General features: G+C 31.5%; 2 protein-coding genes and 1 long non-coding RNA gene across 6 annotated transcripts in view; 1 reads left to right on the top strand and 2 right to left on the bottom strand.

Moving 5' to 3' along the window:
• The window catches only part of LOC105196591 (transmembrane protein 132E), a 133334-nt gene extending 118258 nt beyond the window's left edge, over window positions 1-15076 (bottom strand). The window contains exon 1 of one of the 2 annotated variants that reach the window (XM_039453409.1): window positions 14881-15076. In XM_039453409.1, the coding sequence (XP_039309343.1) occupies window positions 14881-14920 (40 nt within the window). In that variant the 5' untranslated portion in view covers window positions 14921-15076. The remainder of the gene's footprint in view (window positions 1-14880) is intronic. The other variant, XM_039453410.1, reaches the window with a different exon arrangement.
• Window positions 1-17516, bottom strand: part of LOC120356747 (TBC1 domain family member whacked-like) — a 512462-nt gene that overhangs the window by 425189 nt on the left and 69757 nt on the right. The window lies entirely within an intron of this gene.
• The window catches only part of LOC105196579, a 183825-nt gene that overhangs the window by 135679 nt on the left and 30630 nt on the right, over window positions 1-17516 (top strand). The gene's annotated exons all lie outside the window — the stretch shown is intronic.

Raw genomic sequence — 17516 nt, 5'->3', positions numbered from 1 at the left:
TACTTAATTTTATAAACAAGTCCTCTCTTCCAGATGGTAACATGTCAATTGCCCAAATTTATGATCTTATGCGTCTACAAGTGTTTATCTTGATAGGATAGTTTGTATATCTCATCAAGTGACACTTTTCAATGCTCGTTTAGGCGATCAAATTTACAAACTTGTCACAGACAGGTTTGTTTATTTGTCTCTCAAAAAGATTTTGGTCTTAAGCAAATCAAGTCACCTGAATATCGAGAGTCTGTGCTGATAGTGTAAATTTGTAACAAAAAAAAAAATCATGAAGTTTGGGAGTAACACCAAAGTGTCTCAGGTTCCTCCAAACTAGGTTCTTTAAAGTTATCAAAGGTTGATTTGTAAAATCCATTTTTAGCTATTTGAATCAGAGTTTATACCTCTTTCCTAAATGCCTCAAAGTTGCGTAATTAGAAAGTTCCACGCTTTCTCCATTTTCTTTTACCCATATTCCTTTCTTTCATTTTAGTTTTAATGACCATCGTCAAAGAAGCGAGAAAGGAAGGGGCAGAGAGAGAGAGAGAGAGAGAGAGAGAGAGAGAGAGAGAAAGAGAGAAATGAAGAAGAAGAATCGCGAAATGACGCGCACCTCTGTCGTAATAAAAGTTTTGTTGCGATTACGTTCCTGCTATCGCACTGAATGTTAAACACCATTAAACTTGGGAAGCAGCCCAAATGGCTGAACGGGCCGCTTGGGAATCGGCCTCAGAAGCAAAATTCTGTAACTTTTTCCAATAGTGTTAATATCATTACATAGCTTTTTTACTGTATATAATATCTGCGCAATGTAATATCGATACTGTCGTTAAGAGTTACAGAATTCCGATGTAGGGCAACATTGGTTACTGTTTTATTTGTTTCAGCCAAAGACAAGGGAGGATGGTGAGGATAAGATCTATTATTCTGAGGGCGGCCGCGTTACTATTGTCACCGTTTTCCTCTTAGTGTCTCGATGACTTCTACCTACGTATATCAACCTGTCGATACTTGATTTGATGATTCGTATTTCTCTCGATTCGACTGCACATTCCTATTTTCCAAGGACGTCGATAGTAATGAAAGAATGAACTCGTTGACGTGGCGTAACCCAATTCTTTTTTATCATTATTAATCACTGTCGATTAATTATTCGACGACATAAAAACATTTGAAAAAAAAATGCGTTACATACACTGCACACGTTACTCGATAAAAAAAACTGCTTGATGACAACAAACATATGAATTATATTGTTATAGTGAAGTAACAATATAACTCATCTGATTATTATCATGAAGTATATGTTCGTGAATGCATCATTTCATCCATCAATGCGTGAGTAAATTCGTGAAAATGTGGGTACATTAAACAATTTATAAAAGAAGGAAAACTTTTATTGATTATTGTGATTGCACGTAGTACGTGTACTTCTTTTTTTCGAATATTTTTCAGTCACCAAACGATTAATGGTAATTAATGGTGATTAATGGTAATTAACTAATACGAGTACATAAGTAAATTCAAGAACGTATTAATAAAAATAAATTATTTAAACAGGATACTCTAGTTGTTTAATTCAAACAAATCGAACATGAGAATGGAACATAATATGTTCGTATCTTTTGATTCTCTCCTTTTATATTGTGCGTTATCTAGGATTGCTAAAAAAATTCCTTATTTTTGGGAATATTACACACTCTTTTCAAAAGATAGTACTGACAAAAGAAGGAAATAGCATTGTTCGACATTCTTCATTGTTACAAACTTTTCTTTTGCCTATCGATATGCTTTTTGAAGCGTGATGTAGTATTTTACAATGGCTACATATCTGAATCGTCGTGGCAGTGCGCATCCATCATCTTTCCATCATCGAGTCTCTTGGCATTGTTGGTGTCATAAATATCTCAGACGAGTGATATTGGCGCATTGATACTACAATAGATGCCGAAAGAAAGGATACTCAGAGCAGAATTGCGAAACCGATTGCGTTTCGCAGACTCAAAGGACAAGAGCACATTGGCAATAGCGTTTCGGCGTAACAATAAGCGGATTACTAAGAGATTACCAGACGTTTGTTTCGGCTTGGTACAATATTTAGTTATGCGGATGTTTTCGAGGGATTACGGTAGAACTGCGCATCGTCAGTAACACGGCATGATACGGTAACCGTAATCGATTATCGTTTCCGTCAAAGTGAGCCATTGTTACGCGCCGCGTTTCGTCACTGCTAGCATATATGGCCACTTCACATTGAGTTTGACATCTCGACTAATTAACGATTGCATTAAACGTTTTACGAATTCAAAATATGGGTTTCGATTATTTCGGCTTTGCTGATCTCAAAGTCGCGAAATCCTTTTGTTTCTACGAGTTTATGTGTCCTCTGATCGTTTGAGATAAGGACCGTTTTACAATACGGCATATATTTGGATTACCGATTAAGGATTACCCGAGGGGAAATTCACAGCCGGCATTGGTGTACAAAATTTCGGCAGTGGACTGCCGAAAAAAGTAAGCAGTGACCTATAATATTGACGGCATTGTCGTCAGTGGTTGGGGAGTGGTGAGCTCACTTCAGAGTCGGTTTTTCGATCATGAGGTTGAGCACAAAAATTTTTTCTTGCATATTCCGAAAGTACATAAATAAAAGAATATTTTAAGCCTATAATCAATTTCATAATTGCTTTCTTTCTGGTAGTTTACTCTTGTACCTGAACGGTGGGGTGCTCACTTCAGGGTCGGTTTTTCGATCACGTGGTTGAGCACAAAAATCTGGTCTTGCATATTTCGAAAGCACATAAATAGGAGAATATTTTAAGCCTATAATCAGTTTCAGAATTGCTTTCTTTCTGGTACTTTACTCTTGTACCGTTAATGTGTATTCGTACTTTCGGGACGATTTTCTGGTCGAAGAGATTGAGTATGAACATTTATTTATATATCGTTGGAAAGCACATAAAAAGCACTTAATTCTAGTGTATTTATTTTTTTATTTTATTAATTATTTATATGAGTTGGTGCTGGCTTAACGTTAAGCTGGCACCCCCACCTTCAATCTCATTTTCCTGCTAAACCGCTCGAGCACAAAAATTTCAAATAGGGTACATAATTAGCACATAAAAAGCACTTAATTTTGGCATAAGTGGCGTTTCGATTTTTTGTGGTGGGGGTGCTAACTTAACAGACATTGTTATTTTTAGTATTCTATTGTTTGAAGTTAGGTATACCTATGCATAAGACATCACATAATAATGTGCAATTACAGTAAAATGTATAGAATTTTTAAAGAAGAATGTTTAAAATTTATTTTGATTACAAACAAATACAATATCAAGGTCATTATTTTGATTATTTTTATTATTATTTTTAGTGTTCCATTGTTTGAAGTTATATGCATAAGACAGCACATAATAATGTGCAATTACATTAAAATGTATAGATACAGTTCGTAAATAAAATTTTTGGAAGTTTTTTGTATAATTGTGTAGAATACTTCGGGAAAGCTTTAGAATTCTTGTGCAGGCATTGGTGTATGATAATGGGCACGCGGTAGTGTTCATAATTGCATGGCATTGCCTTGATTTTAATATAGAATTGACGGCATTGTAGGCATTGACTAACAATAAGCATTGTCGGCAGTGTACAAAAATGTCGGCAGTGTTTTACAGCAATGCCAAAAATCGGCATTGGTGTACAAAATTTTGGGTTGTAAATTCCCCCTCGGGATTACCATAATGTTCCAGAAGAAGTAAAAGATTCTATAATTCTAGAAATTATTTGTGATCTTATATTTTATTACAAAATCAGCTGTGGATACCAATAGCATTTTTTATTTAGATTCCTTAATTGTAATGTAGGATGCATAAAAAAACGACATAAAGGAAGTACATTTAACGCAAGTTGCGATTTTGTTGCAGCCGAGTAAACTTTTCCCTCTTGCAACTTTTCTTTGAAATTTAATTACAAGTAGTTTCAGAGCTCGCAAAGTTTACATTTTTGTTATATACTTCCATATTGAAAACGTAGTAAATACGTATATGTATTTTCATTTCCCAAAAAAAACATCTTTTAAAGGGACATACATAAAATAATCTTATGCAAAATCTTTTTATGTTGAATTTATAACAATATTTTTAAATAGCAGCTTTGCAACTGACATTAATAAAATTTCATGATTTTACTAAATATTATGCCTTAATTATCGAGAGATTTTTGCAAGCTTTTCTAAACAATGCATTTCTTGAAGATGGGAGCTTGTTAATAAAGTAACTTATGGAAAATCTTGTTGTCTAAAAGTTGTCTAAAAGTTTTGAGATTGTTGAGTTTGATTCTCGCGTCAAAATTTAAAAATTGATAATTTAATATAACGGACAAAATTTAAAGAAAATAATCTTATTACACTGGTCAACATCATTGCATTTTGGCTTCAAAATAAACGAAGTTGTTTCTAATAGATTTTGATGTATTTATAACAGTGTAACTTTGAAGTCTCACAACTCGGAATATACTTATCTTTAAAAAAATACTATCAATATAGAGTTAAGATAGTAGTAATATGTAATGTGTAATGTATTTTTATATGCAAATATGTATTAGGGTGTCTTCCAACTACCAAATAATATTTTAATAGCGTATTCTGGAGATAAAGTAGAGTAAAAAATCTTTATACAAAAATGACGAGTCTACAATAGTTTTTGAATTAGAACTGATCAAAGATTAGTGGTGGCGTAGAATTTGGGCGTTCAGGCCTGCAGTTATACAGCACGCATATTGGTTCATCATTTATTAGAGCAGAAGAGGGTATTATGGCTACGAGTATGGGTATTATGCCCTACCCCCATTATTTCTATTATTGGTGACAAATTCTAACAATTGTTTATGAAATCATTTAATTAGTAATTCGTCGTTTTCTAGTGGCGTTAATATGACAATACCTAACAATTGTTATAAGGCATTTTTACTTTAGAGCACTTTTAAACTTTTTCAAGGTATATTTTGGCACTTAATTACACGTACTTGCTCATTGTTTTTAAACTTGAGTGTATTATAACACAAATGTATGCCTATTTGAGTGTTTTCTTGTTATTTAACTTTTAATTTGGGTGTACACATTTCGAGTCAAGTTTATACAAAGTCAAACAATAACAAGGAATTTTATTAATATAATTTTTTAAACAAAATTTTTATATCAAAATATTTCTTCGATAAATCGATTGCTTTAAAGTGCGATGATCAGAAATAATAAAGATATCATTTTATGTTAGTTGTTTAATGTTAAACAGGGAGAAAGATATTTTTAATGATATCTTCTAAAGTCATTGAACACAGGAAAATGTTAAATCAGGAAATTTCTTCCATCTTCAGGAACAATAAAAAATTTAAAAAATATTTTTTCATACAAAATACATCTTTTTAAACTAAACTAATTTTAACTGATTTTTTTTTTTAATTATTTTTGGACTAGCCATATTACCACCACTTTTTCTTATTCACCAATTATAGTGTGTGTCACATTTTTATAAATCATGTCCTAAGAAATAAATATTTTATTACTTTGAGCCTAAAATCTATTACACTAAACAACACTCTGATGAATATAATCGTTCAAGTTTCAATATAAAATACTGATAATAAATTAATGAAAAATATTTAATAAAATAAAATTGGGTACCATATTACTCTCGTCTTCTCCTCTATTGACTTCACAGTTAATATTGATTTTTATTACGTAGCTGATTCCTAAGAACACCGACGAGATATTGCAGACGGTCGGTCACGGATAAATTTTCGTGACTGCTAAGTGGGGCCAGCGGGCTCAACGGTAATGAAGAGCGATGATAATATCGATTATACATAGAAATTTGCGATGGTTAACACAAACATTTAAATAATACATTATTGAATTCTTGGATTTTTATTATACGAATGCTTTATAAATATGTATGCAACATTATGTACAAGGTGAATAATGGTTGTTCCAACGTTTTTACGTTTTACTATAAGAGATACTATACGCGTTACGTGAAAAATATCAATCCTTGAGACTTCAGCCTTACAGTTGCAGTCGGTAAGTTATCTCTTACGGTAAAACGTTGGGACAACTATTGTGATTCGCCCTGTATATTGTTGCAAAATTACAATTCTTTTGTTTAATTATCATTTCATCTTATAATCAAACTTGGATAATAGCATTATAATTGTAGTTTTTAATCAAAATTGAGTATTAGTAAGTTCTAAATATATAAACATATCTACGAAACATCAGGATAATCATAAATCATAAAATTAGTAATACATTATCAGTTTCTTACTCTTAATAATTTAAAGTTTAACAGTCACTCCCGTAAAGCGGTCTTTAATAGTATTTTATCGGTGCTAAGAACATTAATAATACTGATATAATAACATTGCTATTAATTTTAATACTGTTTTTACTGTTATTAATTTTAATAGTTTCACATTGAGAAACAACAATTTTTGCGTTTTTGATAAACCAATGTGCGTGTTGTATAACTATAAATCTGAGCGCGAATTCTACACGACATTACTAACAATCTTTGATCAGTTATAATTCAAAAATTATTGTCTTGACATTTTTGTAGGATTTTTTATTCTATTCTATCTTCAGAATACGCTATTAAAATATTGTTCGGTGGGTGTGAGACACTCTATATATTTATTTATATATAAACACGTTATATATCACATATTATTATTATCTTAACCTTAGGTTACCACAATAGAGTACGACTCTATGCGTTTGCTATACTTTTTTGTAATATACAATAATTTCTAGACATGAGCGAAGTTAAAATTAAAAACTACAATATAAATATCCATAAATACGATAAAACTGCAGGATTATTTGTTTGCATTATTCTCAACGTAAAAGTGCACAAAAGTTAAAAAAAAATATGGTACTCGTGGGAACTAAGTTTTCACCGTTTTGGCTATCCTTTTATTTTTTTATTAATACCAGGACATAACCACGCGCGCTTTTTTCTTCCACAGCCATTTTTTTACAAATTTAATAAATATTTATATTATAATATAATGATAAACAAATAAACAATTATTAAATTAACAAAACAACCAATCGGAAATGCGTAAAACGGGTTTTAAATTGGATAAATATGCCAATTTTAAAATAGAATACCTTTATTGGGCTTCAGAGAGTATACAAGTAAGCATAAAATTGTAGAATTGAAAATATTTTAATATAATATAGGTTGCTAAAATTGCACCACTTTTGACATAAGGGCTTATAACTAAGAGATTATGAGGAATATTTTAAATTTTCTTACGTCATAATAAAGTACAACATTTCTTCTTTCATATTGACTTTTTTCGAAATTTTATGTATTGTCATAAATTTTTAAATGGCGATTTTTAAGAAGCTTTTAAATAATGCGATTTAGGCAGCCGGTCTCTTAAATCGCATCACAGGTTAATATTATTACTTTTCCTGGGGTAAAGCAACACTTTTTCTGCTAAATTCTTTCTTCTCAAGCAAAAATGCATTAGATAAGCATAATTTTATTAATATTAAATACCGTAATATGTAAACTAAATATAATTTCTATCAATTTCATCACTTCAATAACTTTTCAATAATATTGCAATACCATTGCTACATTATAGCAATATTGTTACAATGTATGTATTACATTATTACATTTAATATTGCAATATTTTTAATATTTGAATTAAATATTTATTTTTTACACAAAGAAAATTTTTCTTATCTTTTACTCTCAAAATTATATTAGTTGTGGGACAGTAAGTATAGGATAAATTTTACTATGATTTTAGTAAAATTCTTTGAAGTTCCATACAGTTCCACGACTGTCATGATTTATGATTTTAAGAGTATTATATAAGAGAAAATTTTCTTCGTATGAAAATGCATATAGCATTTTAAAATCTTCTTAGAGATTTTAACAAGGTTTTCCTTTGATTCCCAACATTGAGAAAATGAAAATAAGTACTCATTCAGAAGATAAAGTTGTTTATCATATTTCAAAAACTTACGTTAATTATTCAAATTTGATGAAATTTGTACATACAAAATAAAATCAAAATTTCGACTGAGGCAATAAGATAATGAAAGGGAATTGTCTTGTTAGGGAATTATCGCACTTTGGAGATTTTCATTCCAAATGGAAACTGCATTACGCTGTCGAGATAGCACATTGAAGGCGTTTATGTTTGCGATACATTATATTTTCAGGCGAAGCCAATATGGAAAATTAGATTTCTACGAAGAATAAGCTGGCTTTGTTGGTAAGTGCTCTGTGCCGCCGCGGGGATCGCATTATTTCCGTTTCCGAAGTTTAATCCCGTGGGAGGTCATTAAATATTCCCATTGCGTGGGCATTGTACCCTTGTAAGTGGAACGAGGTGAAAAAGGTATATAATGTGACGCGCGGGCAGCTTTTAAAAGACACGATGTACACATGTATATGCGTACGTGCTGTTTCTCCAATTAGTCGTTTATTATTCGGAATTGTTCTGCAGCGTAGAAGTGCTCGTAGAGTAAAATGAAATTGTAATAAGAGAATATAATTTGTGATAAATACGATAACTAAGAAAATGCCGACAAATCTCAAAAATAGATAAAAATTTATTTGTAACAATATCAAAAGAAGATTACAAGCAATCGCACATGTTAATAAAGATACGTACAAAAAAACAAGCTTTGCTCTTAGTTAAATTTTATAATTTATTAATATAACTCATTAATGTGTGAATATTTATCATGATTATGAATTTCTGTTATTCAAGTAATTCCTTTCATCAATGATTTTCAAATTTTGTGTTAACGTATATCGTATAAATTCCGAGTGAAATATTTCGAAATATTTTTTTATTTTTGAGGAGAGTTATTTAAAACAAACGAGATATGCAAATACTGCAAGTATTTATTGAGCACATAATTTGAGTAATAAATAGTAAATTCTGCATTGCGATCATAATTTCATGCAATGGTTTAGTTATTTCAACGATAAAATTTGTGTATTAACTTGTAATTAAATCGAATAACCCAAGTTTGTAAACGGAATATAAGTGGAATAATAACGATTATTTGATGGAAATAATTAAATAGTATTCTGCGCTTTGCCTTTACGAGGGACGCCTTGTGATGCGCTTGGATTACTAATCTTAGAATTGCTCCTTGCTTGGAAACGTGAGATGAATTTTAATTACACGCAACAATTGTATGTATCACGTGCTACAATTACAGATAAACAAGAAATATCATTTAAAAATAAATACGTGCACAGCGTAGGTTGCAATGCATGCATAATGAGAGGGCAGTGCTGAGAAAGAAAAACGGATTACAGAATATAGACGAATGCAAGCCAATAAAGCTTGTAATTGAGTAGATATTTATAATTAATAAATCTGCATCGCACCAATTTATCGTCATTTATAAGCTCGCTTGTATGTTATACAGCGTAAATGCGTAAATCATAAAGTTGCGTGTATAAATAGCGGTATTGTATTTTCGTTCGAGTTTATGTTAAAAGAAACGAAAAAAACGATAGAAAAATGTTATAAAATTCAGCTTAATGCTAATTCCGTAACACGAATTACTTGTAATTGCGAAGTGTTCGCAAGAGTTCGCGCAGATGTATATCCTGCAAATGCATATTCAAGCACAATTACGACCTTTTTCACTCGCAGATACCACGACAATGCACATAGTAAATACATTTATTACGTCCGTATGTTGTTTCAAGTAAACCTGTTTTTATAAACACTTAGTGCGATCATATCATTTGTCACAGACATGTTGACGGTAAATATTTATTAATGTTTACAAGCGCAGTCGTGAATTAATGTACATTTATGACGAGTATTCATTGCTATGAATATCTTGTTATTTAAGTTTATTTTAAACGACACGACACGTCACGTTCACGACAGAATTTTAACTGTAAAATGAAAATATTTGCATCAAAAGTAAGATACAGATTACGTAATATTATGGCTTACTCGTGAAAGAATGATACAATCCCAACATGTTTGTTATCGTAACATATAAAATATAAAATGTAATCAATAGCGTTTAAATAATTACGTATATAGAGTATTCGGAAAATCGCCAACAGTACTTCGGGGTTTAAAAAGAAGGAAAAAAAGTTATATAAACGTAGGTCCGGAAATAAGTCGAATTATAATCATTTATGTAAAAAAGAATAACGTTTAAGATTAGCTATATACGTACCATTTTCAAAAAAAGTCAAATTCAAAAGGGTTAAAGAGAATTAATCTAAAAACAATTAAAATGGTGTAAAATAACGATATGCGACTGAAATGGCATCGAGGAAAATTCGGTACGAAATTGACCAGGGAGAGAAACTATAGTTTATATCTAGTATACAATTTATGTAACATATGGTACGCCCACAGCGTCACCCATATTTCACTAGCGGTCTAAACGGTTTATATGTATTATAGACGTGTGTACGATTCATACCGCAGAAAAAGCTCAGGCGCGCAAGTAACTTGCGGAACTAAATGGCTGAGAGAATTCTCAACTTCGGCCTCGTTTCACGTGCGCGACGCGTATTTTATTCGCGCCGATCAGCGCCACACGCGCAGTGGACCCGTCGTAGCAGACATATGGGGCTGAGATTTTACGAATCGATAGATGTATGTATTGGCATGCGTTCTGGCTATTGGGGTTAACTCTGTTCCGAACGCAATTTATTTCCATCACAATAGCGCGAACACGATTCGAGAGTGCTCGCGGTCTCGTAAATGCCGTATCATGCTACGCATCGAGAACGGAAATCGCATTGCAATTGCATTTTCGAGATTAGAATTTAAACGGTGAGGATAGAATGGATGAAGTCTGAGAACAAATGTACATAATAGGCAATGTATGCATATGCATTGATGGAACGACGCTGAGAAAGTAAACGGATCACGGATTAAAGATGAATACAAGCTAATAAAAAGCTTGTAATTAAGATGTTTACAGCTAATAAATCTGTATCGCACAAATTCATCACTTATTTACGAACTCGCTGTATTGTATGTTATACATATAATATAATATGTGTAAATCATAAAATTGCACGTAATAAGCGGTGTGTGTGTGTGTGTGTGTGTGTGTGTGTGTGTGTGTGTGTGTGTGTGTGTGTGTGTGTGTGTGTGTGCGTGTGCGTGCGTGCGTGTGCGTGCGTGTGCGTGCGCGTGTGTGTCTGTTTAGGAGGATAAATCAGTTTTGAGGGCTTTAAAAAAATGATTCTAGTTGTAGAGTTCAAAATCGGAAGTACAATAGTACTTCAAAGGTTTAACTTGATATTTAGTATATTTCAAGCAACAGATGTGTAAATAACCGTCCTTTTAGGAGCATTGAATTGGAATTTCCGAAAAAGCATCTTCGGCATTTGTTACTCTACTTCTTTAATAAGAAGAAAACAGCCACAGATAGTTACCGAAAGCTTGTTAAAACTTACGTAGTTTTCTCCATCAATTAAAACTTGTGAATACTGGTTTAAACGGTTTAGAAGAGGTGATTTTGGTATCAGTGACAAAAAATGTTAACCAAAAAAGTTTGAAGATGCAGAATTGCAAAAATTATTGACGAAAACTTAGCTCAATCCATTTCAGAACTAGCCAAAGCCTTGAATGTTGATCGAATCAACATTTACACGCCATGGGAAAGATTCTATAGGAAGAAAAATGGCTACCACATGAATTGACTCAGTACATATTACTTTAGTCGTGAAACAAACATTGTTGAAGCTCGAATGGAAAGTCCTTCCACATCCCACATATTCTCCAGATCCGGACCCACCTTTTCCGATCAATGTAACACATATGAAGATATACACTTCTCCAATTTCAAAGACGTACAAAAATTCATTGATGAATGGATTAGTTTAAAATAGGAATCGTTCTATCGCTATCTATCTATTGTCAAAAGGATGGAAAAAAGATGTACAAAACAGGGAAAAATGTTTTGATTAATGTAACTTGTATTGTGTAAGTAATAAACGTTGATTAATATAACTTGTATTATTTTCTTTGAATAAATGTCTTTTTATAACTGAAATAATCCTTCAAAATTAATTCACACTCCTAATATATAAACTGCTTAAAGAAGTTAAGAGTTTCCTTTGCTCAGTAAATTTTTGCCCATGTTTAAACTGTAATTACTCAATAAATAATTAACGTAAATAAATTTTAAAAAAAGGCTTCGTAGAGCAAACACACTTTTATAAGATGCTTTGGTTCAATTTTAGTTAGTTTAATATTCAAAGATGTGATCAGCTTAGAATAACGGCAGATTTGAGATATCCAAAATTTTGAAAGAAGACTGTTATGAAAAGGCATTTGTTGCGCGGCTCAGAGAAAGTAAAAGAACATCATTTTTATAATTTTTGAGACAAAGAATCTGATGCTAGTTAAAATTAGGTCACACGAATGACACACATAGAAAATTGCGTTAAATTGAGAATTGCATTTAAATTGGGAAAACGATATGATTAGATTACCACATAATATTTATTTTTATTTCATGTTTTTCTTAGGAAAAATTTAAAGGCTACAATTCTGAAACAGTCAATCTCCGATTGCAATACAACTTTGTTATAAAACTTTATTTAAGGTCAAATGAAAGCTTTTAAAACAATTTTTGACGATCCCAATGATAAAATTTTTTTAACATGTGTAAACGTTTCACACAACCAAATAACTTCTTCTTGACTTTAATATTGATCTTAATCTTCAAAATGATCAAGATCATTCATCTTTTTCATCATACGTTGTTGAAAAATTAACAAACTAATTTTTATAAATAGAACTAATAATAGAAATATAATAATGTCATTTAATAAAACCCACGTGAAACAGTACAATTGTAAATTCTATTTTGCCCCTACGCACAGGAGAGAGCGTGTGGGGTGGCCCTCGCTTCGCATGGAAAGTCAGAAACCCATATGAAACAATACAATTGTAAATCTTATTTTAAATCCTACTTTAAATCCTAAACATGAGAAAGTAGGGGTTAGGGGTGATTCACACTTCGCATGGAAAGTCAGAAATGTAAAGCTGTTTACATACTTAGCGAACGAACAGCAGCGAACACATGTATAAGCGTTCATATCGCGCACAAATTTTCTTTGATGTACCGCATCAGGAGAAAATCAAGTCGAATACAAATCGAACGTTCTGTCTATTCTTTGAGGTATACATCTGCTGAATAAGAACAACGAAAGTCAGCGTTCGCTGTTCGTTCGCTAAGTATGTACCCAGCTTAAAATAATACAATTGTAAACCTCGTTTCGTTCCTAAACAGGAGGTGGAGGAAATAAGATTGTCCTCGCTTCGTGTGGCAAGTCATACATTGTATCTATATATTGTAAATGTATTCTATAAAGAATCATTTAATATAAACAATATATATTTTTATCATTTTATTTAAAAAAAAATTAAATTTTACTTATGAAAATTATTTTGTTAGTAACTTTTTATTAAACAACGAATAATGAAAAAGATCAATAACCTTGAGGAGGTCAAGATCAACATTGCAATCAGTTTAAAGTCATTTGAGGCTGGCTGTATAAATGGAAATGTTTACACATTTTTATTATTTCATGTTAAAACTGGTTTTATCACCGAAATCGCTAAAAATTCCTTTAAGAACTTTCATTTTCACCCTAAATAAAATTTTTGACAAACACAGAAATCGGAAGTTGACCGTTTTCGCAGCTTCACCTGGGAAAAGTTTAATTATGTTCAAATATAGTTTTTACGTACAATAAATTTTCTAAATATTACATATTATTGTCTTTTTTATGTATTATAGTCTTTTATACAGATGCGTCCAAACATTTGACTGATACAAAAATTAATTTTCTATGAGATGTAATATATTACGCGCTTTATGCAAAATTTCCAAACTTATTAAAAAATTGCCAAAGAATAGATCGTGGAGAAATGATAAATTATTCAATGTGACTTTTTTCTTTATGAGACACATTAAAGAAATGTACGTTAAGGCTCCCAATTTCTCAGCCGAGAACTCCATGTTGACGGTAACGATGTAATCGCGGAAAAAATTAGAACCAATAAGCGTGAAACGTGACAATGTTGACGATGAAATTTTGTCTTGCAAGTCATTTCGTTATGTGATTCATTGTGAAAATATGACTTGTCTCGTATTCGTAAAAATAAGCCACAAGTTATATCTTTAAATTTTATAAAAGCATATTTTTCACTCCTTTCAACAATTGTCCGTGTGTTTTCCTGTCTGAATAGGCTTCACTTCACGTGCTTTTTACGACTATTTATTGATTGTTAAGTGGCAAAAACGAATTGATTTTTACAAGTATTTTAAAATTATCTCATTATTTTGCTGTATTCAGATTCTCTTTATTTACAAATGCCATGGATCAAACTTTTACGTGTTGTTTCTCCTTTATGATGTCACGATGTCAATATGGCCGCGCGAAGAGTTAGGAGCTTTATATAATAAAAAAACTTTTAGTTAATATTTTTTACAAGAAATCAATTCATTTATTTTTTTATAGAACTAGAGACTTTTTCGCAAGATTTTTCTAGTTCTTAACTCTTGTCAAAGCATGGCGATTCCTCAATTGATTTCTGTGATATGTGCTTTTTACAATTTACAAAGATACATTGGACCTATGGTTTAAACGCCGGTCCTAATTTAGAGTAAGATGCTCTCGATGGTTTGCATTGCTTTCCGAGAGGTACTGAATGAATAAAATCGTATATTTCTGATCAGTAGAATTTGAACTCAGATCTTCGGCACAGAAAGCAGACGCGACTCTCTGCACCACAATCATTACTTTCGTAAGATTATATATTAATTACAGAAAGTGATAAAAATATAAACAAACTTACATTGTTGGAGACATATTAAGGAAATCGATTGGAATAGCATTTGGTATGTGTGTTACGAAAATCATTACCTGTAACAAAAGAAAGAATTACTAGTATCTAAAATCTTAAAATATTTATAATTGGAGATATTATATGATAAATGTTATTAAATAGATGATCGACGAAACGTTAAATGCTTATTGTGAGATTTGTACGGTATAAGAGGAGAAGAGAAGAATATGGCACCCATTTTAATGACTAACTTTGTTCTATTTAAAATTTTCCTACGTTCGGAAACTTTAAAAATATTATCAGAAATATCGTTTTATCCCTATTTAACATTAAACAATAAGCCTAAATTCCAGAGTAACAAATAATTTTTTGAAGAAATATTTCTACAATATATAAAAATTTCGTTTAAAAAACCATATTAACAACATCCTATGTTATCGTTTGATTTTACATAACTCAAAATTTGTATATAATAGCTAAATAAAAAAATAAATAATAAAAAAAAAACACTCGAATGTACATACATTCTTGTGATAATACGTTCAAGTGTAAAAACAATGAAAAAGTAGTATAGTTAAATGTTAAAATGCACCTTGAAAAAGTTTCGAAGTGCTCAAAATTAAAAATATTTTATAAGTCTCAGCTGTTGTGCATTCCCTATTAGCACAGAGATATCCTGAGTCGGATATCCTGAGGACGTCCTGTTTGTTGAACAAAATATCGTAGAGACTACACTGCAAATTTAAGTATTTTGTATATAAAATGTAATCACTTTTTACGCATTTACATATGTGCATGTAATTTTTTTATATGCATAGACGTGCATAGACGATTTAATATTGATACACGTCTAAGCGTTTAAACAAATGCAAAAATTATACGCATTTAATTTAATGCATAAAAAAAGCAAATGCATAAAAAGTAACAATAACATTTTACACACTTGGATTTGCAGTGTACTTATACGTATTATAGTCCTGAGATTTCCATAAGAAAGTCTTAATAAAAAATGTTTTTTCGCCCACGCGGTAACCCATTCAAGCCAGAACCGCTACCAACGTTGCTTGACTTCTGCGTGCACAGGAACTGCTACTTAGATCGGTATTCATAGTTGATTCTTATTTCAAAACAATCTTAAGTAATGTCTTGAAATGCTAGTACTGTTTTCTGATTGATTAATAACATCTTAAGATGGTAATTAAAACGATTTTAAATATAAAAATCGATTACCGGCCTTACACTGTCCAAACACGTGTGTATGTAACACGTATTTAACACTAAATGAATACTGCGGATACAGACATTGCACATGAGATGAACTTCGAAATTAAATGAACTAAAAACAGTTTTCTGTATCTATTATTATTTACACGTGCTCCGTAATTATTATTTAGCAACGCATTATTACGGCAAATATTTTGAAGCACGTGGAAAATTCGCAAATTTATGCAGTCAAGCTGTTCAAAGAGTATGCGATTTTACGTATCACTTCATTACGAAAATAAACGTAAACACGTGGATTTTGCCTCGATGTTTCGAGGTACGTATTAGGAAGTAATTCATTAAATTTTTAACATTTAATATTTATCACTAAACACGAAATTGTATTTATATTTTTTCCCTTCTTCAGTAAATTGTAAATTACGTTCGTTTTATATACAGGGTAGGGAAAAAGTACTGGAACAGTAAAATATCTCGAAAACTAAGCATTTAAAAAAAAAGTGTTTCAGATAAAAGTTGTACGGTTTCAAAAGATCTATTTATTAATATTATCAGTTTGATCTTGGATGGTGTCGTCAAAGTCAGATCGAAATCACATTAACTTTTTTAAATAGAACAACCTATTTTTGATTCGAGAATTTAATTGCTGGTGTCAAGACCTTTCCAAAACCTTACAAGAACGTTTATTTTCGTTGAGTACTTTCCGAATTATAAGGCTTGAAAGCTACAGTGTACTGTAACTTTCAAGCGTCATAACTCAGAAAGTACTTAATGAAAAATAACTTCTGATTGAAATTTATAGGGTTACAATGGTATCACACAATCAAAGAATGAATTATTCCCAAAACCTTAGCAATGCCGTTTATCAATAGCGCACGTACTCTCAGTTCTTCGTTTCCAGGTTCTTGCTTCAAGTTTGAATCGCGAATAAGGTTGACATTTATTTCAATGCTCCCACACTGTGAAATTGATTTCACACGACCCCACATTGCATTTAAGATTTTTCCGCCCCTTCCCCTTTCTCCCGTTCCTCTAGGGATGGCAAAATGGTCGTTTTTGATGTTATGTGTAAAAATACTTTTTTCTAAAATGCTTAGTTTTCGAGATATTTTGCTGTTCCGGTACTTTTCCTCCACCTTGTATATGCCCAATAAACTTCTACCTATATTATTAGATTAATAGAACTGGATAATAAACTGTCGTTGTTTAGAACTGTGTTGCGTTAATATTTATCGAGATATTGCTAAAAAATAGAATGGTATTCCACAACCCTTTCATTTCCTCTGAGACTAGGTTCTACTTCTTTTGGTAAACAAATTGATTTTTTTACATTTTTTATATCTTTAAAGTGTGTAGATTATATCTGTAAAACAATTCTGCGGTATTCGAGTTATTTAAGAAGATGTGACCTGCTGAACATAGCG

This window comes from Solenopsis invicta, chromosome 9, assembly GCF_016802725.1.
Source record: "Solenopsis invicta isolate M01_SB chromosome 9, UNIL_Sinv_3.0, whole genome shotgun sequence".
Lineage (NCBI taxonomy): Eukaryota > Metazoa > Arthropoda > Insecta > Hymenoptera > Formicidae > Solenopsis > Solenopsis invicta.
This window is presented reverse-complemented; position numbering and strand designations above follow the sequence as displayed.